General features: G+C 39.1%; 1 protein-coding gene across 3 annotated transcripts in view; it reads left to right on the top strand.

Moving 5' to 3' along the window:
* The window catches only part of DST (dystonin), a 496,398-nt gene that overhangs the window by 376,504 nt on the left and 104,854 nt on the right, over positions 1 to 15,040 (top strand). For all 3 annotated transcript variants that reach the window (XM_007471189.1, XM_007471190.1, XM_007471191.1), the window contains 8 exons: positions 2,235 to 2,443; positions 3,664 to 3,981; positions 4,786 to 4,952; positions 6,582 to 6,738; positions 7,627 to 7,753; positions 10,217 to 10,279; positions 10,874 to 11,115; positions 11,994 to 12,123. In XM_007471189.1, coding sequence (XP_007471251.1) covers positions 2,235 to 2,443; positions 3,664 to 3,981; positions 4,786 to 4,952; positions 6,582 to 6,738; positions 7,627 to 7,753; positions 10,217 to 10,279; positions 10,874 to 11,115; positions 11,994 to 12,123 — 1,413 coding nt within the window. The remainder of the gene's footprint in view (positions 1 to 2,234; positions 2,444 to 3,663; positions 3,982 to 4,785; positions 4,953 to 6,581; positions 6,739 to 7,626; positions 7,754 to 10,216; positions 10,280 to 10,873; positions 11,116 to 11,993; positions 12,124 to 15,040) is intronic.

Below are 15,040 nucleotides of genomic sequence, written 5' to 3' on the forward strand. Positions count from 1 at the left end.
TTGGGGGAGAAAAGACGATTTTATATGTAATTCTGGTATTTGAAGAGGCATTTTGACACCTTCCCATTGTTAACTGTACACAATTTCACTTTCATTTGTTTAAAATCCATGTTACATTATTTTAAGACTAAAGCTTCTCTCTGGCATAGTTTTTTAGGAATATGTGAAAGTATATTTAAGATATAGAGGAGTTTCTCTAAGATCTATTTGACTTCTAAGAAAACCAACCACTTAAAAAAGTAACATTCTTGGGCTTCCCTGGTGGCGCAGTGGTTGAGAGTCCGCCTGCCCATGCAGGGGACATGGGTTCGTGCCCCGGTCTGGGAAGATCCCACATGCCGCGGAGCGGCTGGGCCCGTGAGCCATGGCCGCTGGCCCTGCGCGTCCGGAGCCTGTGCTCCGCAACGGGAGAGGCCACAACAGTGAGGGGCCCGCGTACCGCAAAAAACAACAACAACAACAACAACAACAACAGTAACATTCTTAAAGTAAATTTTGTTTGTACCTTTTTCTAAAATATTTTTTAATTACTAAAATCAAGAATTTACTTCAGTGGCAATATTTTATTACTAAGGAGTCCAAAAATAAACTAATACAATGTGTTAATTAAAAAAAAATTTTTTATTGAAGTACAGTTGATTTACAATGTTGTGTGTGTTAATTTTATTAAAATAGCTGACTTTGCTTGGGAAATCACTTACCATAGCTAAACAGATATGATGGTGCCCTGTTGAAGCACAGAGCCGCCCATTTGAGAAACAGCTCACCTGCCAATCACAGCCTGCAGTTCAGATGATCTGCTCTGTGACTTGCAAATCAGGGCTGTACTTGAACCCGCTGCTTGTCTGCCCTCAGCATCTTGGTGCATATTAAATTCTGTCCCCTCCCTGTTACCCTTCTCACGGGCTTCATTGTGTTTTCGTGAAAGGAGCATGACTGTCTCTTTTAATCATCCAAGCTTAACCTCTCAATTCAGTGAAAATTTGTCAAACTGTTTTCTCATGATATAATATTAGAACAAGCAAAAAGAAATATTGTTTGTTTATATGGATTATGTACCATGAGCCAGATGTGAGCATGTAAGAGATTTCATTTTTATAGAGATGTCAATATTTTCTTCCATTGAAACATTTTACAGTGTATCAGAAATAATTAAAATTCTTTTCAGATTCTTGGACAGTAAGTGATAAATTGATGATTAAAAACATTGTTTTCCAGAGAGGTGGAGTCGGGGGAGGGAGAGGTGAATACATTAGAAACTACTGTTCTTTGAACTTCTCATTGGTCTTGCAGCATAGAATGTAGGTTGTTAAAATATAGAGCTTTATATATGAATGAAAACTAGCCAGAAAGGTTTTTTTTTTTAAGCATCTTAAGTCTTTAGAATTGAAAGTAAAGTTAATCTTATCTGAGACAGGTCAGCCTCCTAACACTGTTTATTTTTCCCTTTGTCTGCTATTAAACTTGTCAAATACATTCTATCTGTGTTATCTTAGAAGCATCATCTCAACCTTCTGTATTTTATGTGAATTTTCATTGTGTGTTGTCTATTTTCTCAGTACATTTGCATCTGCTAACTTCTGTGCATTTGAGTACTTTGCTTAGGATGTGAAGGATGAGAAAAACTTAAATCTTTGTGTGTGTGTGTGTGTGTGTGTGTGTGTGTGTGTGTACATGAGAGAGAGAGCATGCGTGAGCAAGAAAGATTGAAATAATTTTTATGTGTAAAGGTTAATTCTTAATAAATCTTTATAAGAGTATATTGTTTCTTGAGATTAGCTCTGTAAGACTGTCACCTTTTTTTTTTTTTTCCAGGTAGTTATCAAGTGTGGCTAATTTGAAAAGTCAGGTTGAGAACCAATATTTATTCCAAAGATTGGCTGTTTGGATCACATTCATTTCTCTGGACAATTCAAATGTTTATGCATCCAAAAATCTTTTTTTCAAATGAAGATTATAAACACACACACACACACACACACACACACACACAATTATATTTACACATATATACTATTTTAAAATTTTTAGCTTTTTATTTTCCACTAGGATCTTTTCTTTCTTTTTTCAGGTTTTGGTGGTGCTCTGATGATGCATTATGAATTTATCATTTCAACCTTTTTTCCTCTTCCAATTCTAGTGTAGTAATTTTTGTGACTCTCCTTAGTGTGTTTTGCAAAGGAATGGTGCAAAGAGAACTTAGTAGTTAAAGTTTCCCGATCCTTTTGGACTAGGTGACATTGTCGGGAGATATGATGACCTTTCTAGGTCTGTCAGTGAACGAAACGAGAAGCTGCAGATAACCCTGACCCGCTCTCTGAGTGTGCAGGATGGCCTGGATGAGATGCTGGACTGGATGGCGGGTGTGGAGCGCTCACTGGAAGAGCAGCGCCCCGTGCCCTTGAACTCCGCCGCTCTGCAGGACGTCATCAGTAAAAACATCGTAAGTGACTTCCAACAAACCACTTTTAGATGAAAATAAACCCAGCATCTCAGGTTATTCAAAAAGTGTGGATGTTTTCATGCTCTGCCCATATCAAAGCCTTTCACTGATTTTCACTACACATTTTCATCCCTAAAATTCATATATCCTGGGTTTTTCCATGTGCAGACATAAACCTATATATGAAGAACTTGAATGTTCTTGTTAGTGTAACATTATTTGCTCTTTTATCTGTGTATCTTCCTCAGCATATGAATCGTGGGTTATAAAGATCATTCTAGATGGCAGGGACCAGAACCTTATAATTCTCTTTAAGAAAAAACACAGACTTATTCTTCCCAGGAACTTGAACTGTATATACTATTGGGTTCTCTTGCTAAAACAGCACTGGAAATTGGATAAATTAAAAATAATTGTATGAAAGTTACTAAGAGAGTAGAGCTTAAAAGTTTTCATCACAAGAAAAAAAATTGTAACTGTGTGTGGTGATGGAGGTTACCTAGACTTACTGTGGGGATCATTTGGCAATATTTACAATTATCGAATCATTGTGTTGTACACCTGAAACTAATATACTGTTATAACATTATTATAACAGATAGTTATACATATGTCAATTATATCTCAATTAAAAAATCGTAATATATTGAAAAACATATAGTAAGCTCCAAGGATGGGTAGATTTAAGAGAAATTTAAGGCGTAAAGAGATGTCTCCTGAATATAAAAACGTGGAAAGTAGCGCTTGCATAGAGACAAGTGTGCGAAGCGATTTTCTGTGAAGGAGCACAGAGGGACTTCCCTCTGTGTACTTTTCATGAACATCACTCATGGTACAGAGGGCATCCCCACACACCGGGTCCTGTTTGTTCCTCACGGCTTCAGCCAGCTGCCCAGGAGGTTAATCAGATCAGTCTTGTTGTTGTCTGGCCTTTGAAAAATCAGGACCGTGGATAATCCCTGGGCTGCAGGAGATCCCAGGGTTGCTGAGTGGCGGCTGTCTCCTGCCTCGCCAGGGCAGCCAGCCAGCTGTTCTCCAGTCTCCTTGCGGGGACTGGGGATGGGATTCCTCCAGGGACCAATCAGCTTGTCTGTCACTCCCATTAGCTTCCTTAGTCACAGGTGGCTCAAACTTCTGTTGTTCTGAATAGTAATTTTTACAAGTCTCACGTTATTTGTAAATATCATTATGTTACCTGTGTGGTATTTGGTTCATTTCAGTTGCTGGACCAGGACATTGCGGGGCGGCAGAGCAGCATAAATGCCATGAATGAGAAAGTGAAGAGGTTCACAGAGACCACGGACCCGTCCACCGCATCCTCGCTGCAGGCCAGGATGAAGGACTTAGCCCTTCGCTTTTCAGAAGCAAGTCGCAAACACAAAGAAAAACTTGCCCAAATGGAGGAACTCAAGACCAAAGTGGAGCTGTTTGAGAACCTCTCAGAAAAGCTTCAGACATTCTTAGAAACCAAAACCCAGGCTCTTACTGAGGCAGACGTGCCTGAGAAGGATGTTACTGAGTTGTCTCAGTTTATGCAGGTATGTTTCCCATGGAATTCACAAGGCTGATCAAATATATCAACAGCTAAGACAAGCACATACATTTATTGGCAGAGTTATGATTAACAAGCATCATTTTAATTGCTGATGGATTGGTTAGATCTATGCTTTCCTCCTTTAAAAACTTCAAAGCTCATCTTCTCCTTGAAGCCTTTGGTCATTAATCAGAAGTGAACACCATCTCTCATTTTCTGTATATCATAGGTGATATACATATCTTATTTCAGAGCCCACACAGGCAGAATGTAAAGAGTGCATATTTAAATTAAATTAAACTGTTCTCTTTCAAACAGCCTGCCTGCATGTTTGTTTATGCTTAGACCATAGGCAGGATCATTCTGTGAAATTCTGAGTGGAGCCATTCTTGGTCCCATACCTACATCTTGATGGGATGCCCTTTGAAGATCTAGCAACACCTTATATATTTTTTTAAATTTTTATATTGAAGTATAGTTGATTTACAATGTTGTGTTAATTACTGCTGTCCAGCAAAGTGACTCAGTTACACACACACACACACACACACATATATATATATATATATACATTCTTTTTTAAATATTCTTTTCCATTATGGTTTTTCATAGGCTATTGAATATATTTCTCTGTGCTATACAGTAGGACCTTGTTCTGTATCCATTCCATATATAAAAAGCTTACATCTGCTAACCCCAGTCTCCCACTCCATCCCTCCCCCAAGCCCCTCCCCCTTGGCAACCACCAGTCTGTTCTTTATGTTCGTAGCAACATCTTATATTGATGAAATATCTAAATCCTTTGTAGGAATCAACTTCTGAACTGCTAGAACACAGGAAAGATCTCGAAGTTTTGCAGAATCTCTTGAAGGAGATCTCCAGCCATGGCTTGCCAGGGGATAAAGCTCTGGTTTTTGAAAAAACAAATAATTTGTCAAAGAAATTCAAGGAAATGGAGGATACTGTCAAAGAAAAGTAAGCACCACTTAAGAAATTGGATTTTATTCTACTTGATACTAATTGGAATGCATGATTTTTATTTAGTTATGTAGCTACCTGGAACAGTTTTGGGAAACCTGAGAATAAACTTAGGGCTACTTTATAAGTACTTTAATATTGATAAATTTTTTGCTGTTAAAACTAAGTATAGTTTCTGTTAAAGTATTTAGGAGGGAAATTCACTACTTCTTACATGAAAGTGTTTATAGAAAGCACTGTGTAAGGAAAATGGTGGTGGTAGTGTTTTACTGAAAGTAGTCTAAACTCACTGTAGTCTGAAGGCTTTGGCTATCACATTTTTATTTGCAAAGGCAGAAATAACCTTGAAAGATAGCCCATGGTTCATTGCTTACTGGGCTCAATTCAGAAATGATGCGTCATTCCAGCATAGTTCTGGATAGTTCTGGATGGCTTTTTTTTTTTTTTTTTTAAAATAGTTTCCTTTTTGAAGAGTTGTAGATCAGACATGATTCCACGAACAAACAAGGTAAGAAACAAGAGAATGAACCTAAATTAAGGTAAAAAGCTGTACAGGGGTGTGAGCCTTGTGATTGAGTTTTATATTTCTGATCTCGTGCTAGTTGAGAATATACATCTGGTTTTGCCTAAGTTCATACAGAAGCCACCCAAAAGATAGAAAGTAATCATTTCTCTTTCAGCTATTCTTCATCATTTCTTTGGAATTGTCTACCTAAAACTTTTGAGTGCTGTCTGGACTACTCACAGAGCTATCATTTCCATCCTGTTTAATTCACATGGCGCAGAAGAAATATTCTTGGTTTCTTTGGGTAAACTCTAGGTTGTTTCTTCTGTTAGATGGGTCCAATTATAAAACCATGTGGTCATCGGTGATTAGTTTACCAACCATGTACTCTCTGCTAATAATCCACACACCTGCACACGTGCACATGCCATCTACATGGTATCCAGTTACCAAATCTAACTGTCCTCATAGCTGTACCTGTGCCAGGCGTGTGCCCTCCCTCTGTGTAGTGTACAGAGACTGTACAGAGAGATCCGTATAGTTCACTGTGGAGCTTTCTGAGTATCCATGGGGGAGGTGCACATTAGGTTCTGCATCACTAGGTCTCACCTCGTTTTTGGAAACTCAAACCTGTCCTCTCTCTCTGTAAAGACCCAGTTTACCCATCCACTAAAGTGACTGTAGTGACACTAGGTGGCGCTGTGTTTCCCTCATGTTAGTGACTTGTGTTTCCCCTCTGGTTCTCAGCCTGCTGGTGTTTAGCACCATATAAAGTGGACAGATAAAAGCTCACTGGCTCTAAATCATGTTAAAGCTGTTTATATGGCTTCAGAGTGTACGTAGCATTATAGAGTGCCGTTACACATGGGTTACAAATATCTTAACTGTTCCTATCTTGATCTACAGTCTTTACTGAGGAAATAGACAAGGAGTAATTTAGCTGATTTCACTTGCCACCTATGAAACTTCTCCTCCTGTATCTGAGGATTGGAGTGTGCCTGGGGGAAGATTTTTTCTTAATGTTAAGCTTGAAAGGGGCATAATAATTTACTTTTTAGTAATTAGTCCTTTGGAGTATCTCCCTTTGTGGCTTAAATTTGTCAATGATGTTTGTGATCTAGAAAAGAAGCTGTATCTTCTTGTCAAGAACAGATGGATGCCTTTCAAGTTCTGGTTAAATCATTAAAGTCGTGGATAAAAGAAACCACAGAAAGAGTTCCCATTGTGCAGCCTTCTTCTGGTGCAGAGGATTTAGGGAAATCTTTGGAAGAAACTAAGGTGAATCACTGTCCATGTCTGATAAGAATTTCTCATTTGCCTGTGTTAGGAATGAGAGGTTTCCTTTTATCTAATAGCACATAAGTTAGAGCCTCACGTATGTACAGTGCATTTTGGTGATATTTGGAAATCATGACGGGTTTAACTGATCCTTTCGAAGAAGGACACAGACTTTCAGTTAATTTGCTTTTTTAAAGAGATGTATTTGTGAGTTGCTGACTGGTCCGAGTTTCTTTCCCCACCACATCTCTACTTAGTTTATTTTTTATACCATTTTTCATAATGTTGGTAAAAGATCCTTCTCTTCAACTCAGCATTTTGCTCTAGTTTGGATATATCACTCTAACCAGTATTTGAAGATGGAAGTTATTTGAATCTCTAGTGTGTGAGTCTTGTCATCTGACTCAGTCATAAAACTTATGACCAGTTATGGCAAGTTTTCCACTCCAAATTTGTGGAGTGGTGTGTCCTTTAAAATTCATTGAAGTTTTGATGATTAAAATTCACTATTAAATGGAATTATGAATTTCCATTTTTTAAAATTGTTTCTACTACCTTTTTTTTTTTGTAACTTGGCTGTTACCTAGTACAGTTTTGCAGACTTACAGTTGACAGTTACTTTGGAACCTGTGGCAGCTGGGACTAGCCTGGCTTCCACTGTGGCTGGGAGCAGAATTCAGGATGGACCCCTCCCCACTCCTCACTAATAACAGTGTTAACAGTCACTTGGACCATTGGAACAAATAGAGATGCTGTCCTTTTCTTCCATCCCATAAGTCAGAACCCACAATCGTCACTGTTTTAAGATATGTTTAAGACATTGAATTATAATGTATAACTTGGAAAAGATTACAAAGACTGAAAAATAATATGTTTTTATATCTCCAGAAATTACAAGAGAAGTGGAGCTTAAAAACACCAGAGATTCAGAAAGTCAACAACAGTGGGATCTCACTATGTAACCTAATAAGCGCTGTGATGACCCCTGCAAAGGCCATAGCAGCAGTTAAGTCAGGTAAGTGCTTTATTTACATTTGTGGTAAAACCCATTGGGTTTTACCGATGAATTGGGTCCACCCATGTTGATTTTATTTGTGTATGTTATTTTTAAAAATTAATGCATAAAATAACCTCAGAAACACGAAGGGAAAGTGACAAGAAAAGTGGCATCTCTAAACAACCTAAACGCTGCCACGGAAAAGTGTCTGTTCTGGTCAAATTTCAGATCTCTTAGGTTTCATCTTATTACTACAATTTAAAATGTAACCAAATTCATCTGTAAGAATAAGGAACATTATATTGGGGAAGGGGAAAGATCAGATTCCAGTTTGTTTTTACCTAATTGATGGGGATGTAGAAATTCTATTTGAAATCTTTTTTTTTTTTTTTCAACTTGTTCAAGTCAAATGATCAACAGCAAAGTACAATAGCTCCCATGGCTAAGCCCTTCAACTCTTTTTTTTTTTTTTTTTTTAAAGAAGATGTTAGGGGTAGGAGTTTATTAATTAATTTATTTACTTTTGTTGTGTTGGGTATTCGTTTCTGTGCGAGGGCTTTCTCTAGTTGTGGCAAGCGGGAGCCACTCTTCATCCCGGTGCGCGGGCCTCTCACTATCGCGGCCTCTCTTTTTGCGGAGCACAGGCTCCAGACGTGCAGGCTCAGTAGTTGTGGCTCACGGGCCTAGTTGCTCTGCGGCATGTGGGATCCTCCCAGACCAGGGCTCGAACCCGTGTCCCCTGCATTAGCAGGCAGATTCTCAACCACTGTGCCACCAGGGAAGCCCCTGAAATCTTTGATAAAGAAATGAGTCTGGTCTCCTGGGAAAGACGGAAGGAAAGAAAACAGGTTCTTTTCTGTTGAGTGGACCTCTCTTAATTTCTTCCCATCTGCTTTATTCCTTACACTATTCCCAAAGAAAACAGTTCTATACTGTGTTAGCCAGCATGTCTGAATCACAATCTTACCAGGCTTCTCAACAAAAGGGGAGAGTCATGTATAAATAATGGTTCTAAAATTAAGTTGTGGATAGAGTTTTAAGTTTAAAACATATTTATATTGTTGTCACTATCAGGTTTAAAATAATCCAAGAGTAGACCAAAGGCAGATCTCATATCTTTATTCTGAGGGTTTCTGAGGATCCTCTGTGGTTTATCTGCCCTGCTCAGCCCCCAGCTGTTCCCATTGTGAGGCTGATGTTGAGCTGGGCCCGTCTCCACCCACCGTTTATTCTGCTCTATTAATCCCATTTCAGGCAATCCTCATAGTATAGTGTGTGATGATCTCTCCTTTCTCTCCTAATCAGATTTCCTGAAATGTCAAGGATTTTTGTTTTTGTTTTTAAAGGAAGGGAATTCTGTGGTGTTTTACATTAGTTCTTCATGCCCATTCTATATTAGTAATAAGTAAAAAGTATTTTTTTCCTACTCTTGACACCTCGCAAGCATGGTAGGAATTAATCTCGAGTATCTAAAGGGTATTTTCACTTCCATCTGAAATGCCACGGTGTGTGTGATTTTTTTTTTTAAGGGACAAAACTTTAGATTAAGATTCAGATATTTAAATGTTTTTGTTTAGGCTTGTTCGTGTGTGGTTAGTTTGGGGAAATGTTTTTGTGTTTTGGATAGAGAGCCAAGGCATACTAACATGAGAAGGTCTAATTGATTTTTTAATATTCTGGTTATGAAAAAGAAACCAGTGCTGGGTATTTATGGAATTAAAGAGAAATAATTACTACGGCTCACCGAGTAGTTCCTATTTGCTAGGCAGTAGGGTAACTGTCTTTAATGCCCACAGTGGTCTCGCGAGATACGTGTTATTCTCCCCAGCAGTTTGGTGGGATGGATTCACCTGTGCAGCCTCACAGGGAGTCATTAGTGGGGCTGGGGTTTAAGTTCAGGTGAGACATATGCCAGAGCCCAGGTGCCCCAGCCACTGTACCTCCTTCCTCTATATTGATACAGTAATGGTTTCTTTTACTTTTAACTTTTCTTTCATTCCGCCTCCATTAAACCCATGAAAACACTGTAACTACAGCAGACAATTCTGTTTCTTAACTTGAGACAGACATTCTTTTGTCCGTCAGGCACTTATGCTTCAAGCAACACACATAGTGACCAGCTTCTGTGCTTCAGGGACTGTATCACTAAAATAACTTCAGCTTTAAAGCAACCTTATCCCCAAATTTTCTTATAAATTAATAGTTAATGATTAATGTATATAATATAAAGTTACTGAAACTCTACATTTAAGTTGATCATGTTATGACTTTAAGAATAAATTTTATGCAAAAGAGAGGATATAGCTTGATCTTTCAGACCTTCATTTGATTTTGAAATTGAATCATTATTTTACATTTTCAAATAGTAATAACATTTTAAAAGAATTACTGTTTATGGCGTTTGCTTTAATGCCACCTACTATTAATATATATAAAATACAATAGAAATCTATGATGACTTCAGTTTTAATATTTTTGCAGGTGGAGTAATATTAAATGGTGACGGAGCAGCCATAGATACTCAGGATATTTTGTCAAATAAAGGTAAATGGTAACTTTAAGTGCTTATTGATTAAATTACTTGGTATGGTGTTTTTTTTTGCGAGAGAGAGAAAATCTTTTTAGGGATGAAAAGTAGTTATATCGAAATTTCAAACTTGAATTAAAATGGTATGAGTATAGTCATGTTCTCCATAAATAACATGTTTATATAACATTCCATGCAATTTTGTTCATCTGAACTTAATGAAATCCAGTAATTCAGCTTGGCATTCGGTTTATGTTTCCTTCTTTCGGGTTAATTTCAGATACTTTCTCACTTGGGCTAACATTATTTGAGCTATTTTTTTTTAATTTGATGCCTGAGGAATTAATAAGCATCATTTCATGATTTGGGGTTTTTATTCCATTTAAAATATCTATCTCATTTCACTTGTATTATGCAGTGTACCTAAAGTATTTGTCACTAAGTAGCATTGTAAGATGATGTAACATTTTAGTTCTAAAAACTCTATGACTTTATCATAGTAGACTTAATATTGACAAAATAGAAGGAAATAGCACGTGAAACAAATTTTTATTTCTGGAGCTCTAAACACCCTGAAAATGTGTCAATATAATTTTTCTTCTTACGTTTAGGATTAACGTCCATTAAAAAGGATATGACTGACATAAGCCATGGCTATGAAGATCTTGGCCTCTTACTTAAAGACAAAATAGCCGAACTGAGTACCAAACTCTCCAGATTGCAAAAGGCTCAGGAAGAATCAAGTGCCATGATGCAGTGGTTACAGACAATGAACAAAACTGCCACAAAATGGCATCAGGCACCTACACCTACGGACACTGAGGCTGTGAAGAGTCAAGTTGAACAGAACAAGGTATCTTTTGTGGGTCCATTTACCGAAGATGTGGGAGAACAGATTAGCGCTCAGAACTGAGCCCTGGGGGTCAGGAGCCCCGTCTGGTTTCTGGCTCTATAACCTTCAACACATAGTTCGCCAGCTTTGTTGAACCAGACTTTTTGTAGAGATTGATGCTAATAGTCACTTATTTTTACACGCAGATGTTATAAAGATGAGTGAGCTGTTGGGTGCAAGCAACTTTGCCACCTTCAAATTAGTTTAAGTCTTGGATTTGAACCAGTACTTATTGGAAAAGATGTATTTAAGGGCTAAGTGTATTAGGAATCTGTTCTGTCCAGTATAAAATAGGGGAGCTCATGTTTTCCCTTTGTTTAATACACGGTATTTCTTTCTACAACTGTCAGGGTTGGGAAAACGGTTTTGCACTCTGGCAATGCTGGCAAAAATGTCTCCAGATGACTAACTTATCTTTGAACTCTGTAATGTGTTGTCCAGAAAAGTGCTTATTTGCTAGTAGTCTCGAATCTTGCAGCCTTTATCAAGACTGATTTTCTGATTAATTACAATCATACTGACATCATTTTCCTTTTTTTCCAAAGGGATTTGAGAATACCTTGAAATTCTTTCTAGGTGATGGGATGAGGGTCATTATCTCTGTAGCTCTAGCATTCCTCCTTGGGATTCTGTTATCAGCTAGTCGAAGAATAGCTATGAAGAGGAAAAGAAAATATAATTCACTGCTGAATCCAGTCCTCACTCACGTCAGCCTTTAACAGTGGATTTTTTCCCCTCTTTTGGTCATGTTGGAGAAAAAAGTGCTCTATTGAAATTGTGTTTTTGTCTTTTGATGTTGACATACTTTAATGAAGTTACTTTTTTTATTTCCTTGTTAGTCATTTGAGGCAGAACTGAAGCAAAATGTAAACAAAGTGCAGGAGTTGAAAGACAAGCTGACGGAGCTGCTGGAGGAGAACCCAGACACTCCGGAGGCCCCCAAGTGGAAGCAGATGTTGACAGAAATAGGTATGTTACCACTTACACCAGAGGCCGTGAACAGAAGCACAGTCATTTTTTAAAAAATCATAATCACTATCAGAAAACATCTATCCAGCAATCTCACTGACTTTGGGATTTGCTTTCATGTTTCAGAATCGATCTTTGCATATTCTAAAGTGTCATTTCATGTTACATGGTGCTAGGCCTTGGCATATCTTGTGTTTTTCTCACTGAACACAGTAACGACATTTATGTTTATGAAGAAGGTAGATACCAGTTAGTAGAATGCTGTGTATTGAGTCACATGTTTTCATTGTGGTTTATTTTTTACTAGGTTTTGGGTGCTTCTAATTTTTTATGCTTTGTTATATTTTAGTGTGGAGAGTCCTTTTTGTTTGTTTGTCTGGAAAAGCTGGGTGCCTTTCTCCACCATGGAGTTCCTGATGGGACCCCACCAGCCCCTGTTTCATGCTGCTGGTCCCTTTCCCAGCCAGCCTGAGAAGGCTGCTCCCCACAGGAGTCTGGGGGTTTGCTCTTTACCCAGAGTCCTCCTCCCATCTCCATCCTGTCCCTATATAAACTGTTCCTCAGAGATGCAGAATTGCCTTCACAAGCCCTGTTATCTTATCTCCCCTTTTCATTATTGTAATGATATGGGAGTGAGTGTAAGACAGTGATACTCATTTTCCCTACTTCATAGTATTTGGAGAATTCAGTGAGTTGATGTGTGTGCAGCTCAGACAAACAGTATCGGGCACATACTAAGTATGTTTAACTATGACTATCACAAGAATCATTTTACTTTGAATTGTTCCATTATATTTAGCTAAATCTTGTCCTTCCTTTAGAGTCAGATATGCAGTGATAAATTTAGAAGTTTCTAAGTACATTTTAGTTTAATAAGAGTCATCCTTATACATATAACTGCTTCATTTTGCTGTACACCTGAAACTGACACAACATTGTAAATCAACTATACTCCAGTAAAAGAGAAAGAGTCATCCTAAGAGATCTTAATGGTGAAAGGTGTATTTAATCCAACAATAGAGACTCCTGTTGCATTATAATTAATTGGGCCCTAATTCAGTGGCTCTCACCTAGAATATCAGAATTACTCAAAGGAATATTTTCAAGACTTCTTAGAATAGCGGAGGGAGCGAGGAATGCACATTTCAGAAAAGCTTCCTGATAAGATTTTGATATTTCTCCTTCTCCATTTATGGTTTGAGTTGCATTATCTCATTAGCAGATTGTGATTGACTAGAACACGCCGTATAGTGTGACATTGTTTAGGTAAATGTTTCAGGGGCTGGGCTCTATGAAAAGCAGCTCTTCAGTGCATTACACTAGGTGAAAAAAATCTGTCAGATCAGCTCTTCACACCATCAGTGCTGAGTGACTCATGTGTTGAGAGATGGTCTGTAATTCTGGGCTTCAAGGAGCATGCCATTCTCAGGGCTGAGGGAGCAGGCAGGGCATCCTAGCGGAGGGTGAGACCCAGTGGGATCGTGAAAGCGGGATGGGGCAGGGACAGAGGGGGAGGGATGGAGCACGTGAGCTGTGAGGCCCTTGTGCGCCCAGCCTGTTGCGATGAGGACGTGTGATCAGCGGGCAGATGAGGCCTTCCTCTCGGAGGACAGACCTTCTCAGATGAGCACACAAGGGCCCTTTTGTGGGAGACCCTGGAGGTCAAGCAGAGGTCATCAGATTTTGCCATCTAGTTGGTGACGAGTAAATTTTTGAGGGGTTTGAGCCCAGAAGTGACATATTCAGTGACGTTTAAGGGAAATTATTTTAGAACCAAATTCATTGCAGCTGAGGATCACGAATCGCAGGTAAGCTGGTTAGAAGGCTCTTGGTCTAGGTGTGCAGTTCTGGAAAGGGTGCTCCTGGCAGCAAGAGCAGAGCATCCCCTGGGGACGTGTTAGAAATGCACATTCAGACATCACTTCAGACCTGCTGATCAGTCCCTCCGGGGGTGGGCCCAGCACCTTGTGTGACCAGACCCTCTAGGGGTCTCTGATGCAGCTCCAGCTTGAGAAGTACTGGTCTTGGCAAAACATGGTGAGGACCAATGTGGAATTGGGTATTGGGAATGGAAGGACTGGGTTTAAGGGTTTGTGATTGAGGATATAGGAGAGTCATGAAAGAACGTCCTGAATTATGGCATTTCATGACATGCATGAGAATAACCTTCAAAAGAAGTCTAAAAGTCGGAAAAACCTACCCATTTTGCTAGGAATATCGTGAGTTTTTTCCTCCAACATTGAATTTAAGGGGTTGGTGAGATTTCCTATTGTAACTTCTGAGCAGTTGGCTGCTGATGTGTGATTTGCGTAGGAGAGCATGGTTGGGTGTAGATACACACATTTGGGAGTCGCTTACCACCATCTGGTCGTTGAAGGTTTGCTGTTAAAGAAAAGGACACATACATGTTCATTGTTCTAGTGGGTCAGTTCTAGTTGAATAAACAGACTCTGTAGGACTTCTAGAAGGAATGAGGGTTCTCAGGAATATTCCATAATCTACAGCATCTTCCAAAATCAGATTCAAATCTATTTTTCTTACACTTCAGTTGACACAAACCATTGGGACCATAAAATCTGTATCATTAAATGCAATTAACGCACAGGTTAGTTTTTAATTGACTATGTAAGGAGAGTCCTGTCCTACAATCTTCATAGATACAGTTGTATTAAATGTATAAAAAACAAACATCTGGGCTTCCCTGGTGGCGCAGTGGTTGAGAGTCCGCCTGCTGATGCAGGAGACACAGGTTCGTGCCCCGGTCCGGGAAGATCCCACATGCCGCGGAGCGGCTGGGCCCGTGAGCCATGGCTGCTGAGCCTGCGCGTCCGGAGCCTGTGCTCCGCAACCGGAGAGGCCACAACAGTGAGAGGTCCATGTACCGCAAAAAAAAAAAACACATCTGTTTCATCCTTTA

The sequence above is a fragment of the Lipotes vexillifer genome, unplaced genomic scaffold, assembly GCF_000442215.2.
Source record: "Lipotes vexillifer unplaced genomic scaffold, Lipotes_vexillifer_v1.1 scaffold302, whole genome shotgun sequence".
Taxonomy (NCBI): Eukaryota; Metazoa; Chordata; class Mammalia; order Artiodactyla; family Lipotidae; genus Lipotes; species Lipotes vexillifer.